Source organism: Megalobrama amblycephala, linkage group LG16 (assembly GCF_018812025.1).
Source record: "Megalobrama amblycephala isolate DHTTF-2021 linkage group LG16, ASM1881202v1, whole genome shotgun sequence".
Classification (NCBI taxonomy): domain Eukaryota; kingdom Metazoa; phylum Chordata; class Actinopteri; order Cypriniformes; family Xenocyprididae; genus Megalobrama; species Megalobrama amblycephala.
The window spans coordinates 28,342,907-28,358,809 of NC_063059.1; the positions used below are offsets into that span (position 1 = coordinate 28,342,907).

The following is a 15,903-nucleotide window of genomic DNA, read 5'->3' on the forward strand; positions in this document are numbered from 1 at the left end:
ACCCATTAATGGACAGAAGCATAGATATAGAAATATAAATAAAGTAATTTTGGACCTTTGAATAACATTTTATCATGGCTGAGTAAACAAACCCTGTTGCTACAAGGTTGCATTATGTTGCAAAAATGTATATAATTAAGGCTGTGTGTACAATATGTAATGTTAAATGGAAGAAAATGAAATTCTCTCACACCTTTAAAGAACCTGGATTCCATGAGTAGTGAAGCCATGGCAGATCAGAAAAAGAAAAATAGGAACAAAAACAATTTTACATTAATTTTCAAAAGACATTTCCATTTTTTAAATTATGTTTACTTTTTCACATTCATTTTAAAAGTAATCACTGACCAAAGAAAAACAAGATAACACAACAAGATGAAATAAAGTGAAGGAACTTTGAAGTTTAAACTCACCACTTTGCTGGAATGCAGCTTCTATATCTTTGGCAGGCGCTTGAGACACATAAGGGTTAGATTTTAGACTTTAAACTTTAGAAACTGTTTTTGTCAAAGTACAATATAACTTAACAAAAAATAAAATAAAATACTATAAAAAAGAAAAAAGATTAATTATTATGCAACTGTGTATATAAATCATTTGGACCCACTTTATATTAAGTGGCCTTAACTACCATGTACTTACATTTAAATTAATAATTTGATATTGTGTACATACATGTTTCTACATTGTACTTATATTTTAAAAACACCTGCATGTAATTACATCTGTAATTAATTTCTGTAATTACATTGATAATTACACTGTTGACCCATTCCTTAACCCTTATCCCTACCCTTAAACCTACCCATACCACAAAAGCTTTCCCTAACCATACCCGTATCCCACCTCAAAAGCAGCAAAAGTGTTTTGCAATTCAATATGAACCCAATAAGTACATTGTACTTATTTTTTTATGTAAGTACATAGTAGTTAAGGCCACTTAATATAAAGTGGGACCAATCATTTTGGGCCTGTTTCAGAATATGAGATTCACCAGACTGTCTCCTTCCACGCTTGTAAGGAAGGTTTCCCTCTAGGAGGAGTGGAAGGCATTTCCTGGCTTTCTCAGGGGTGTAGATGAATTCTGGTGGTTCTGTCAGGAGTTATGAAAGTAACTTTTATGAGTATATGAGTCACTACAGGTTGTCTTTTTAAGGTATTCTAATAAACACTATATATGCCAGACCTGATTGCCTTCTTCCTCTGTGGTAATTATGAACATCATCCAGTCGTGGAGAAGGCATTGGCTTTCTTATTGGCTCCTGATCAAACTGCGGGGCTGAACATCATACAGAACATGACTAATCCACAGCAAGTAAAAACAATCAGTGCCGCAAGCAACAATTCAAAAAGACAAGAATGCAGACGATACTTACACTGACAGAAGTTGTCACCAAGAACCTGCCTTGCCTGGAAAACATAATAAGATATTTAGCACATTAATTATCCTTTTATAACTGAACCAGCCAGGTTTGACTGTACATTGTCCCTTATATAAAGATTGATAGTTTGACATATAAACATCTCTATTACTTTTTGGGGCAAGGATGCAGGATGGTTCTCCACTATCATCCTCTTGAGGTAATGCAGCCACAGCCGCTTCTCCTCCTGGTTTTTAGCCTACAGATAAGGTAAGGTTTTTCTTAAGGTAAGGTTGTCAATATACATTATAAAAAGTGCATAAAAAATGATATATTTTACCTGAACAATGTGTTGCTGTTTTGGGATTGTTTGATCAGACACCTTAAAACAGAGGGGATCCTTCATGTTTTCCACTAAGAGCAGATTACAGCACTTGAAAGATGAGAGGGAGAAATAGAACAACATGAGTCCTGCATATCCCAAATCCTGTAAATATACTACTATACTCCTACTGTACATTTACAGTAGATTTGGAAAGAAAACTGAAAACTGATCACAAATTAACATGACTTACAAAGATGTGAGTACTGTATATGAAATGATCCAGCCTTTTCTTGGCAATGAGAAGCATTTTGTCAAAAAGAAAGAATGCTCTTTCCTTTTTCACACGCTGAACTCGGAAGGAACCTTCAAGAACCAGTTCCCCAAAACCGCTTAGATCAGGACCAGTCCAGTTCAGCAACAAGCTCTCAATCTCCTATTTTTAAAAAAAAGAAGAAGTTACATTTGCAATTGCAATAGAATTTAATACATTTAAATCTCAGTGTTACAGAATGATACTGTAAAAAAGTCATAGGGTGATTTGATGTCTGGGATTACCTGCAGTCTGACTGCATGTTCCTGTTTCCTCTTCATGTCATTGATGTACCAGGCAACTGCTGTCATGGTTATAATGGCATCTTCTACAACCTCATACCCTGGATCACTTTTATCAAAGTGTTTGGATAGTTCCTACCACAAGGGGGCGACAACATATCAGCTGTACAGTCTGACAGGAGTTAGACATTTCTTTTCAAAGGGTCGGGGTTTGTTTGGTTAGCATGGCCCCATTTGCCCTGCTGGTAGATGCCAGGATCAGAGCTAAAACCAACACTACTGACACTGTATTGTTCTCCACTGACCTGCAGTAGAAGGTGGTATTTAAGAATCCTCTGCACCGGTTTCAGCAGGTAGGTCTCCAGAGGCAACGAGTGGCACAGGGTGGCCTGCCTTTCCTGGAAGAAGCGCACCAGGCTCTCATTCTTCATGCAGTCCCGCAGGACGGTTACTGAGCTGGACAGAAACAGGGAGGAAGACATTTAAGCAGGGTGGTCTACTGGGAGACTCATCAGTTTGGCAGCTTTGCCTGACAGCACTTCATCTTATCATAAGGCCTGCGGTAATGCATTCAGCTGATGGGCTTGTAAACTTACAAATGTACTTACAAAACACTCAGACTCTTCACATACAGTCTCTGAATGTTAAATAGAACTCAGAAGTATTCATTTGTTTTGGTGAAACCTCCTGCTTCTTTCATTTTCACAGAAAATGTGTTTTTATTTCTTGTTAGTGTTTCAAAACCCTTAGATGCATATTAGTACTGCCATGTCAAATATTTATAATAAATTCTTTCTCAAGAATCTGTACTAAGATGAGTCAGTGCTGCAGTGTTTTTTTGTTATGTGTATTAATATGCAACAACTAATTCTCTAAAGGTGGATCAGCTCTAGCAGAACATCTGTTACTGTTGTACCAAAGGCCCATGGGAATACTAAGAGAGGGGCTGAAAAGTATTTCCAAGTTGTCATCACCCAAGCATGTCTGCCTCTGATATGTCTAATTTTTACACTAGACATATAGCTAACACTGACTAATTAAAACCACATGACATTCATCAAAAATATCTTACATGACTATACATCATTGTGGTTGACATCTACATCACATGAATCACATTATGCAGCAGCATTGGCTAATTTTTAGTGTACTAAGTTTTTTTTTTAACAATTTAATCCATTTAAAATAAGCAAAATACAAACAGCAATATTGTGAAAAATAAATCTACAAAAAAAAAAAAGTTTTCTATTTTAATATATTATAAATATAATTTATTCCTGTGATGGCAAAGCTGAATTTTAAGCATGATCCTTCAGAAATCATTCTAATATCCTGATTTGCTCATATATTTGCTGATTTGTTGATATAAATATTTTTTGTAAACCAAGATAAATGTTTTGGAGGATTCTTTAGTCAAAAGACCAGCATTTATTTGCAAGAGAAATCTTTTGTAACATTGTACATCTTTACTTAAATTTTTTAATCAAAATCTTGCTGGCTTCAAACTTTTGAATGGTACTGTAGTGTACATAATAGCAGAGAAATAGAAATATTCTTCACTTACTTGGGGTAATTCATGCAGTATATGGTGTAAATGTCAAAAGCTTCACTCTAAAAAAAAAAAAAAAAAAAAAAAAACATAATTAATTGACTTCAAAGACTGATTGTATGATAACACTTTAATTCTACCAACAAAAATACACTTCTAATTTTGGACATCACTTGCTGTTCAAAAATATGTTATGAAACCAGACAAAAATATAACAGAAGACAAAATGGCACAATCATTGACTTGGCAGTATGTGGGAGATTTTCCACTAAATGTTTATGCTCCAAAAACAGTAGCAGTACAAGAACAACCCAATCAAGTGAACCCCGTCATCTGCTTTGGCAATGGCCACTATACCCAGATCTGACCAGATATGGGCAGCTCAGCTTCAGTTTCAGTCTCTGAACTCCATGTAAACACATCTAATATTTGCTCTATTTGTGGCCTGATATCTAGTCTAGAGGCATTGCTTAGATTTGGAACAAGTTTGGGTTTTTTTGATGCTGCTGAGATTATGGGAAGAAAAACTTGACTTTGAGCCTCGATGGCATTAGAGAAGGTTAAATTGAGCTAAAACCTCAAAATAACCCACCGGTAATGGCTTAATCAAATGTACTCTGTGCTTCCTAGGCCAGTGCTAATTGATCCTAACAGTGGCCGTTTCAGCAGGAGGTAAACACTGGGTTCTTGGTGCTTGAGACACGGCCTCTGGCAACTGAAAGGTAAAGAACGATTTCCTTTTCTAAACCAAGAAACAAATCATTGCAGAAAAAAGAATGAGCACATTCAACCCCTCTACCACTCCAAACAATGATGTCCTTGTCTGGTTCCCATCCCAGTCTGGTCTGCTCATTGTTGTGTCATTGTGGTGTGGAGACAAGAGCACCAAAATTGTCTGCAAATGCACTTAGCTGACGTGTGCATGTGTTAAAAGTTCAACACTGTTTGCTGATATGTTTAGGTTTCGTTTCACAGAGTCCATCTGTTTTTCTGGCCCAAACATTTCTGTGTGCTTCTGCCATACTGCCAAGTGAGGGCCCCAACATAACAGATTAACAAAACTGGATTTCCCTTAGACAACACTCTTAGAATGACGTGCATTAAAACACAAACTCCTTGTCTTGAGATATGTGTATTGTATGCCTTCCAATAAGGTGTTAAACAGAAAAAAAAATTGGTAATGTGCTTACCCTCTCCACAAAGCATTCTGCTATGGCTGCGGCATGTGGACTACGTTCCAGATCTTCCAAAAGCTCACTATGAAAACAAAAGGGTCAATTCAGTTTTTGTGCATGACACTTATTTCTGCTCACATAGTCTCACAAAAGCATTTGCAAGCTAATAAAATATATTTGAGTGGCATATAAAAAACAGTTTTCTGACATGAGTATTTGTTTGTTTAAATTTTGTTATTCCCTTTCTGAGGAAACATCTGGGACTGGAGTTTCAAGAGGACACTCTGGACTGGAATGGGCTCAAACTCCAGCCTGCATTTCCAAACATCATTCATTTCTTTTTTATCATTAGACCAAACTCTTGCCTAAATGCACACAGATGGGATGCTTTTCATTTTGGCTCAATTTCCTCCAAACATGTCCCAATATCCCCAGTCAAACTTGAAAACCTGTCTAAACTCTTAAACATAAAGGTTCCAAAAGGGGGTTTCACAGCAATGCCATTTTGGGTTCGCCAGAGAACCGGTAAAAAGTTCTTAAAAGAATTGTTTTTTCTTAGCACAAAGAATATTTAAATAATTTGAAGAACATTTTTCCACTATAAAGAATCTTTTGTGCAATGGAAAGGTTCCGTGAGTGTTAAAAGTTATTCATTGAATCATAAATGCCAATAAAAACCTTCATTTTTTAAAGTGTACACAGATTTTCTACATTCTGCTAATGGGAAAAAGCTTTCAGGAAGTAAATCAATGAAAAACATAAATTATGCATTATATTGACTAGTAACAGCGCCTGGAAAGCAATAAAGAAAACTTGGTTTAGTGAAACAATCTCTATTGTGACTCAAACAGATGGATTTTTCCTCAGTGTTATGGATTGATATGATCTCTTGTGGCTGGTGGGACTTTTTCGACCAAGGGTGAGTGGTTGTACATTCTCCGACTAAATTCTGAAGTGTTGAATGAAAACTGTATGAAGGCTCGACCAGGCACGCTGTATTTCATTCAGTCCATTAGCAAGACTCCAACATTCATTCCCACGGGGCCCCAAACCGCCAGGCCGGTCAATCTCGAGGGAAGCCTCCTTACATGTCGTTAAAGAAAACAACGTGATGCTCTCTAAACACTATGGACTTTCCTTCATGCGGCTGAGGGGAAAAGTTCGGAAGGAAACCGCAGCACTCCAGCCTTCATCATCCTCTCTTCCCCTCTGAAGGCGAAACTCATTTAGTGGCTGACCTTTGTGGTGAGGGGACTTCATTGTGGTTATGAAGGAAATTTATGTATGCTTTCTTAGATTGTCCAAAGAGCTTGATGTTCTAGGTGCCTGTAGGGATGGATGTTCTTGACCGTTGACTTGAATGTCTTGAAAAGGTGTGTCATAATAACAACATATAGTTTTGTAATTTGTAATTGTACATCAATAAAGATACGTTACTGTCGATTCAAAGCCACAAGTATCTGCTTTCTGGTCCAAACTGTAGTAGATAAGTTGGATTCAATTAGATCTTGGCGAATCTTGTGAGGTTTTGGCCCTTTCACTCAAATCCCAGGAAAGTGTTGGCGGACCAAAGGTTTGAGACTTGAAATATGTGTGCTACATTCATAATAAATACTTTCCCAGGTTCTTCTTTGCCAGATACAGTACATACAAAGAGATATTTGAGTGTTTAGGGTAATATTTGCGGTAAAATGAGAAATTTAATACATTAAGACACCAGATTGTTTTTTTTTGTTTTTTTGAACGTGTCAGAATTGGCTACCAAACCGTGTAGCAAAATCATAAAACAGACTACAATGAAGAACAGCAAAAAATAAAAATGCCTCACTTATTTATTTTCAGGAGTTATGACCAGAGCCAGGGAGTTACCTGAAAGAGGCCCTGAATGTAAAAAATGTAATTCCCTTTGTCCCATTCAGTCTTCACCTCACCCTTCCCCTTTTTTTGGACTCAACTCATAAGTTGTTGTCTTCTCTCAATTCATTCTCTCCTCCTAGTCTCATCCCTTTCTTTTGTCTTACTCCCACCATTCATTCATTATCATGGTGTGTATAACTCAAACAGAAGTTCGCTGCATTACGGTTCCTTTCATCTAGCTCGTATTTCCCACAGCAGTCAAGCCTTTATTTTTGCTGGAGACGCAGCATCCTATGGAGGGGGAAATTCACACAGTCATTCTTCTTTTTTTTATGCAATATACAAATCCTCAGGACAAATCTACACTCGTTATTTCTCCCGAATGAGATCAAAGCAGACAGCGAGACAGTAAGGAGACAAGAGAGCAGTGAAATGAATGCTTTGGAGAAAACCAGATTTGTCTTTATTAAGAAAAGAACACTCCTTATTCTCAGTGTTAAGGTGTACTTGAATCCGAAATAAAGTCAAAGCATGGTACAGTGGCAGACCGAGACCACATGCAAGCACACACAGGTAAAGGTTAAGCTCCTCGGATGAAATAGCCACCACCTTTCGCCCTGCTAGCGACGGCCCTGGATATACTTGGAGTGTACTTGGTACTTGAAACGGTATGATATTTCATTTTTATAAGACCCAGTAGTTATATTAAAAGTAAAAGAAAATAATAATAATAATCATTATATGAAGATCACATTAAATAATCATTCATATTTCCAATAATATAAATATTATCTATATTTTATTAATAAAATATAGATAAAAATATAATTCTTCAAAAAATTATGACTGTCCCACAGTTGTGATGTCATTTTTCCTTAAATAAGTTTTTTACCCCATAAGTTAGTGTGTTTGGTTACCAAGGAGACAAACATGAAGAGCTTGAGATGTGCTAATATCACTTTTGAGCATAATATTTTTTATTAATTTATGTAATTTTAAAGGGGTGGTTGATTATGATTTCACTTTTTTGACTTTAGATAGTGTGTAATGCTGCTGTTTGAACATAAACAACATTTGCAATATTACGAAGCTCAAAGTTCAATGTAAAGGGAGAATTTTAAAGAATTCACTGTTTAAGGACTACAACAAATGGCTGGTAGGGACTACAACAAGCTTCTTCCTGGGTTAGTGACATCACTAACCCTAAAATTTACATAAACTGAGGAAGAGGAGGAGTTGTTGTAGTAGAGTGTTGTTGCCATGCCGGCCATTTTACGCCAGATTGCTTCACAAACGAGGGTCAATTCAACGCTGGATTTGCACAAAAGATGAACATGACGGCACATGCTAGTCGATGAGTTGAATCAACTCCACAGCAACTACATAAATTTATCCACTAACCGTTCAGAAACGTCCAGTTGCATTCTAAAAGTTGTAACTTCTTACTGAGTCTCTCCATCAGTGTCTGACTCCAGTTTGAACAATGTAAAGCTGAACACCGCTACTGACAATCGACATTTTGGAGTCAGATTCTCCAACTTTGTTGTTGTTGAGCAACTGAAGTGTGAGCTGTTAAAGCTCCGCCCTCTTCTGGAGCAGCAGCTCATTTGCATTTAAAGGGACACACACAAAAATGGCGTGTTTTTGTTGTGTTGCTTAATATTTTTGTGTAAATTGCGATACTTTTTTCAGCAATCTTTGCTAAACAGAAAGTTAAAAACAGCACTTATTTGAAATAGAATTCTTTCATTACATTATAATGCATCCTTGCTGAATGAAAGTATCAAATTTTGAATGGTAGTATATATATCTGACCCTGAAGTTTTAACACCCATTTAAGGGCACCAGAATGAGTGCAGAATGACATAGAAAGGTGTGATTAAAAGTGCTAAAATAAACCTAGAACAATATGAACTGATGAAAAGGTTTTAAACGAACAATTGCAAAACACAGAAATGAGTCAGCAGTGGAATGTTTTTATCACTGCAAAATAGAGAGGAGATTCCCAAGCCAGCAAAAACAGCCTGTTCTGCTGCAGTCGCTGCACAAGACAAATGTAGCATTCCAGTGCAAAGGCACAATTTACAATGCTTCACTATAACTGGACAGATGTCTGTGGGAACAAAATAAGTCCTGTCTGCTGTCCCAGGATGCACTGCTCGCTTGGCTGCACCCTCACTTTCTGACAGGTCATGTGTGGCTCGTTCACCACAGGGGCTGGAGCTCTACCTCGGAGCCTGGCTGCTTTGGCTAAGAGGAAAATGACATCTGTATGTGTCCTAAAGCTCTGACCGGTGCCAAGAAAGTAGACTCAACAGAATCAAGTCTGAATACAGGGGCTACATTCCACAGCGATGAGCAGAGGGCTTTTAAGAGTCAGAAAAGACAAAGAGAGAGCCTTTGTGTGTTTAAACTATAAGACAGGAGGGAAAAACAAGGTCAGTCATTCATTTTATATAATCTTAACAACTACAGAGGTACGCATGAGAGCTGATTTAAAGGGATTATTCACTCCAAAATGAAAATTCTGTCATTTATGCACCCTCGTTGTTGTTCCAAAACAGCATGCTGTTATTCTTTCTCCGAATAATTGAATAATTTCCAACACCCTGTTTTACATAAACACAAAGCTTTGTGGGATGAACAGACCAAATTTCAGTCATTATTCATTCTAATAAAATTTGAGAACTGCAAATGGTAATGTTAATTTGAATGAATGTTTTGATTTATGAGTGACCTAAAAGGTACAGTATGTAGGATTTCTGTCCACTAGAGGTCGCTAGAGGCCTATTCAAAACAAAGGCTTAGCTTGATGACGCCAAGTTTGAGCGCAGAATCTTGGACCTCAACGGACGGTGCAAAAGAATAGGGATAGGACTCGGGAAGAAATCATGTTCATGGATGTGATTATTAATGTTACTGTAGTATGAAGCAGAGCCGAGTGTTGTGGGAGCTGAACGAGGCCGCTGGAGTGATTGCGCAACACACGCCTAACGAGCAGCGGGACTTTTATTATGCCACAGTTGCCGGCGCCGCTTCCGCTTTTCCAGTCATGAGTATGAGGTAACACAGCTCTGTTTATCATATTAGATACATTTAAGTGTGTTGAAAATGGCGTTACTCTGTGTGTTCGCTCGGTGACTGCTGTGAGACACTTGTTGCACATTGCAGTAAGATAGATCGATTTTAGAATATCACATTAAATGCTGGATGGCTTGTGTTGATAAATGGTATGCAATTCATTTTAAAACGTATTGTATGATGGAGAAAATTCTGTATTACTGTTACTAAAAATAAAGATGCATCTGATTATGCTATGTTAGCTACTTGACAAAATAGTGTTTTTTTTTTGAGGCATGGTAAAGCATGGTACTTGCAAAAAACAAACAAACAGAAAAGTAGATTTAAACAATAAGACTAAACTTGTTGAGCTATATAACAACAATTAGTTTTCTGTCTATAAATATATCAAAACAGTTGTTCCCTTGTCTATTAAAACGTGTAAATATTAAAGCGTCTTTGGTGTTTCCATGGTTTATACAAAATAAAACCGAAAAGCGAGGGTAACGCGGGTATGACGCAATTGACAGGCGACTCCTCACACGTCCCGGAGCCTTGGTTAAAATTGCAATTTTCTCACGATTTACAAATAATTGAAAACATTTGGGATATTGTTAGTACTCAAGTGAACAAAATATATAACACTGGCCTAGTGGTTTTTGGATATTTTACAGCAAAAAATCTTACATATTGCACCTTTAATCATGAAATTATAGTGTATAGCTTCAGACAAATTGGAATATATACATTACTGTTCAAAGTTTGGTATCACTATGACATAAGGCTGTCACTAACAATTATTTTGGTAATATAAACAGACACAAGAGAACAACAGCCTTTAAAATACATATATAATAACAATGAGGCAATAATGATTGGTTCAAATAACGTATAAAAAGCAAGTAATCATGGTTTTACTGAACAACACTATTAAAAACATAGTGTAGTATACAGGTGCTGGTCATATAATTAGAATATCATCAAAAAGTTGATTTATTTCACTAATTCCATTCAAAAAGTGAAACTTGTATATTATATGCATTCATTACACACAGACTGATATATTTCAAATGTTTATTTCTTTTAATTTTGATGATTATAACTGACAACTAAGGAAAATCCCAAATTCAGTATCTCAGAAAATTAGAATATTGTGAAACGGTTCAATATTGAAGACACCTGGTGCCACACTCTAATCAGCTAATTAACTCAAAACACCTGCAAAGGCCTTTAAATGGTCTCTCAGTCTAGTTCTGTAGACTACACAATCATGGGGAAGACTGCTGACTTGACAGTTGTCCAATAGACGACCATTGACACCTTGCACAAGGATGGCAAGACACAAAAGGTCATTGCAAAAGAGGCTGGCTGTTCACAGAGCTCTGTGTCCAAGCACATTAATAGAGAGGCGAAGGGAAGGAAAAGATGTGATAGAAAAAAGTGTACAAGCAATAGGGATAAACCCTGGAGAGGATTGTGAAACAAAACCCATTCAAAAATGTGGGGGAGATTCACAAAGAGTGGACTGCAGCTGGAGTCAGTGCTTCAAGAACCACTACGCACAGATGTATGCAAGACATGGGTTTCAGCTGTCGCATTCCTTGTGTCAAGCCACTCTTGAACAACAGACAGCGTCAGAAGCGTCTCGACTGGGCTAAAGACAAAAAGGACTGGACTGCTGCTGAGTGGTCCAAAGTTATGTTCTCTGATGAAAGTAAATTTTGCATTTCCTTTGGAAATCAGGGTCCCAGAGTCTGGAGGAAGAGAGGAGAGGCACACAATCCACGTTGCTTGAGGCCCAGTGTAAAGTTTCCACAGTCAGTGATGGTTTGGGGTGCCATGTCATCTGCTGGTGTTGGTCCACTGTGTTTTCTGCGGTCCAAGGTCAACGCAGCCGTATACCAGGAAGTTTTAGAGCACTTCATGCTTCCTGCTGCTGACCAACTTATGGAGATGCAGATTTCATTTTTCAACAGGACTTGGCACCTGCACACAGTGCCAAAGCTACCAGTACCTGGTTTAAGGACCATGGTATCCCTGTTCTTAATTGGCCAGCAAACTCGCCTGACCTTAACCCCATAGAAAATCTATGTGAAGAGGAAGATGTGATATGCCAGACCCAACAATGCAGAAGAGCTGAAGGCCACTATCAGAGCAACCTGGGCTCTCATAACACCTGAGCAGTGTCACAGACTGATCGACTCCCTGCCACGTCGCATTGCTGCAGTAATTCAGGCAAAAGGAGCCCCAACTAAGTATTGAGTGCTGTACATGCTCATACTTTTCATGTTCATACTTTTCAGTTGGCCAAGATTTCTAAAAATCCTTTCTTTGTATTGGTCTTAAGTAATATTCTAATTTTCTGGGATTTTCCTTAGATGTCAGTTATAATCATCAAAATTAAAAGAAATAAAATATATCAGTCTGTGTGTAATGAATGAATATAATATAGAAGTTTCACGTTTTGAATGGAATTAGTGAAATCAACTTTTTGATGATATTCTAATTATATGACCAGCACCTGTACATAATATAAACATGAACAAATTATGTAGGCTACATTACGTTGTATAACAAATATTATGATTTTTAAATGGTTTAAATATATTGTGTGCAGACTTATAAAGTTGTCTAATAATGAGGTTCATGTATTCTCGTCCTTGGAATACGCCACTTCCAGTATTTTGCTGGTTAATCGTCACGGGTAAATTGCAATCAAAGATTTTTTATTCATTTTTTTAAATCGAGTACTCGAATTTAATTGAGTCGTCGTGACAGCCCTACTATAATTTTTTTTTAACAAAGAAATTAATACTTTTATTCAGCAAGGACATTGAATTGATCAAAAATGACAGTAAAGACATTTATTATGTTACCAAAAAGTTCTATTTCAAATATTATATTATAAATATGGTGCTCTTTTGAACTTTTTACTTAACAAAGAATCCTGAAAAATGAAATGCATCATGGTTTACACACACAAAAAAACTTTTTTTAACATTAATAATAAGAAGAAGAAAAATCTGCATATTACAATGATTTCTGATGGATCATGTGACACAATTACATTACAATTTTAAACTAATATTATTTCACAATATTACTGTTTTTACTGTATTTTTGATCAAATAAATACAGCCTTGGTGAACAAAATCTTACTAACCAAATATGACAAGTTTTATTTATAGGCAAACTTTCCCCTTAAGAATAGTTTTCTTAAAAAACTAATAACTCATTCTGCTCATTACATGCCAATATAATCTCAATCAGAGGCCAAAAGCAGCTGTGTTGGGAACAAATGCTCTGCCATTTTATTAAAGGAAGTTTTATTAAATGAGGTCGTGAGGACACCCAAGTGTTTTTAAGATTTTCTGTTTTCAACAGCCAAGCTGATTTCCCACAAGAACTGGCAGTAAGGCGCCATGTTCAATTTCGACACAGCCTAATTTCATTAGAGGGATGATGTGGAGTGGAGTTGACCAAGAAAGAAAATTATGTAAAAACATGGTGTTTGAGTGGCAAGTAGCAGCGACCCACCAACTGAAAACCTCTGGGCTCAACCATGCGTACGAGTCTGAAATAAACACAGAGTGTCATTTGCAATAAACAGTGTGAAACAGACACATAACAAGACTGACTAAATTGTTCGGTGGACCATGCATGAACTCGCAGTGTAATAAACCATATGCTGCACGTCTTTTAAAAAGAGCTTAAGTTATGATGAAGGCTGAGAAAATGTCTCATGAAGAGTAATCCAGATCAACTACAGCAGTCCAGGGACAGTCTGCTGGAGTCTATCAGAAACGGCAAACACTCGCTCTTGGCAGACATCTGCACATTGTCCCTCACGGTGGGACAGAGCAGGACACAGGCCAGTCACTGTGTCTGAAAAAATTCAGCAGACACCACTACCACCCAGACAGACATCTTGACCACCAGAACTTTGAAAGAAAGAAGACACCAACCTGTTAAACTCATAGATGTCCTCAATGTTGCAGAAGAGGGTGCTGACCTCCTCAGGTTTGAGAGGTAAGTCTCCACAGTCAATAATGCAGCCAAGATAGTCCTGAGAGAGAGAAACCGAGAAAGATTGAGTGATGACCTCACAGAAATCATGCTTGGCATTTTCACACTTGAATATGCTTTGCTTTTTTTAGTGATTCACAAAACTCCTGTGAGACTTGTGAAATTGGTAAAATACCTCTATTCCATTACATTTTCCATTGTAAACACTGAGTTGATTCATAATTCATGGACTACAAAGAGACTATAAATGGGTCCTTCACAGCAGGACATGACTCTCACCCCCGAATGATCTCTCGACACCAAAAATCTCTGTAATGTAATTACTGTGGACGCCACACTTGAGCCCCTCAATGATCTTCAGTGTAAACATACAAAGCGGTACTGAAAAGCAAAGCATGCAACTAATACGGTGGTTATAAGGAGCCCCTCTATCAATATTTATCTTTTCTCTCTCTCTGCTCTTTCAACTCTGACCTTGAAAAGAGTCATAAGCTGGTCTCATGAGAAAACTGTCTCATCATCATGCCACGTAAAATACTGGCTGGTTTAGGCCTCCTGCTGAGAAACAGAAGCAGGGGGTCACCAAACTTTCTCGGTATGGAGTGGTTGGTTAACACTGCTTTATAGTCAAGCAGTTTCACTGGGTTAAATTTTAAAGGGGGGGTCTAATGCTATTTCATGCACTCTGACTTATTTACACTGTTAAAGAGTTGGATTCTCATGCTTAACATGGCCAAAGTTTCAAAACACGAGTTGGACGTATGATGGAGTATTTCTGTGCCAAATATACAACTTCCGATTGTGGACATGTTTCACCCAATTTTTTTTTTTGAGTATGGCCCTTTATCATGCAATAAAGGGCGGAATTCCTTGTATGGGCACTTCTCGCTGATAAGCGTGCACACACACACACACACCAGAGCAAGAGCAAGAGCACGTCCATCAACATGCTTCGTTCAGGTTACGGAAGCCGAGAGATTTTTCAACAATGGCTGTGTCCCAATTCAGGGGCTGCACCCTTTGAAGGCCGCATTTGAAGGCTGCATACATCATCGAGGCAGTAAGAAAGAAATTACAGTATTTTACACCTCACAATGAATATCAGTCAATTTTATTACTGTTACTTTTCTTAAATAAGACATCCTTGATGACGTATGCAGCCTTCAAATGCGAACTCCGAAATGAGACACAGCTCCTGTCACCAAAGGAGTGTGTTTTTGGTTGTGAGGGAAAGATTAACTTTTTCAGCTTCCCAAAGAACCAGTTTGTTTTTCCAGGGCAGCAACGGAGTTGTGCAAGTAGGTTTGTTCCCTGAATTTCGGTGATGAATATTTTGTAAACAAGTCCCAGTTTGGCGCTGGATTTGCAGATCACGGGTGGTGAGTAAAACTGCATCAAACGCCTGTGTTTTGTTGGCAATCTGTGTGCAAGTGCATAAAATGTAAACAACACAAACGTTTTTGTTCCCCTTTTATTTATAATGATGTCACAGCTTGCAGACGATCTCTACGCAAAAGCTGCGTGCGTTCGTGACTCGATACAGCGCATGTATCTTTTATAAATATGATAAAACTAAAGATTTTCAGAGATATGAAGGATGCAATACTACTCTATATGTACTCAAGATTAACATGAGATTGGTAGAAACTGTGTGTGTTACCTACCCTTTAAGAAAGATCTGGGTCACAGTGAAAGACTTATAACAAAAGTGAATGAGATTTATAACAGTATAGCCACAAGATGTACAGATATTTACACTATCATTAGTTTAGGGTCAGTAAGTTATTTTAAAGAAATTAATACTTTTATTCAGCAAGGATGCATTAAATGTATCAATCATGAAATAATAATAAAATAAATTTTTAAAATCCCTAAACTTTTGAACAGTAGAGTCTTTTTTTCACATTAGTGATTTTATCACACTAAAATCATGTTAAAACATATAATGTTTACATCTTGAGGATGTACTGTTGAAAAATACAGTAAAAATCATCGTGT

At 37.4% G+C, this 15,903-nt stretch overlaps 1 protein-coding gene across 2 annotated transcripts in view; it reads right to left on the reverse strand.

Moving 5' to 3' along the window:
* Positions 1 to 15,903, reverse strand: part of plekhg2 (pleckstrin homology domain containing, family G (with RhoGef domain) member 2) — a 49,874-nt gene that overhangs the window by 6,599 nt on the left and 27,372 nt on the right. For both annotated transcript variants that reach the window (XM_048159785.1, XM_048159786.1), the window contains 13 exons: positions 13,845 to 13,945; positions 4,978 to 5,044; positions 3,803 to 3,849; positions 2,544 to 2,694; positions 2,242 to 2,373; positions 1,937 to 2,119; positions 1,702 to 1,794; positions 1,534 to 1,620; positions 1,377 to 1,410; positions 1,187 to 1,279; positions 995 to 1,093; positions 414 to 452; positions 194 to 204 (listed from right to left, as the gene is read on the reverse strand). In XM_048159785.1, coding sequence (XP_048015742.1) covers positions 194 to 204; positions 414 to 452; positions 995 to 1,093; positions 1,187 to 1,279; positions 1,377 to 1,410; positions 1,534 to 1,620; positions 1,702 to 1,794; positions 1,937 to 2,119; positions 2,242 to 2,373; positions 2,544 to 2,694; positions 3,803 to 3,849; positions 4,978 to 5,044; positions 13,845 to 13,945 — 1,137 coding nt within the window. The remainder of the gene's footprint in view (positions 1 to 193; positions 205 to 413; positions 453 to 994; positions 1,094 to 1,186; positions 1,280 to 1,376; positions 1,411 to 1,533; positions 1,621 to 1,701; positions 1,795 to 1,936; positions 2,120 to 2,241; positions 2,374 to 2,543; positions 2,695 to 3,802; positions 3,850 to 4,977; positions 5,045 to 13,844; positions 13,946 to 15,903) is intronic.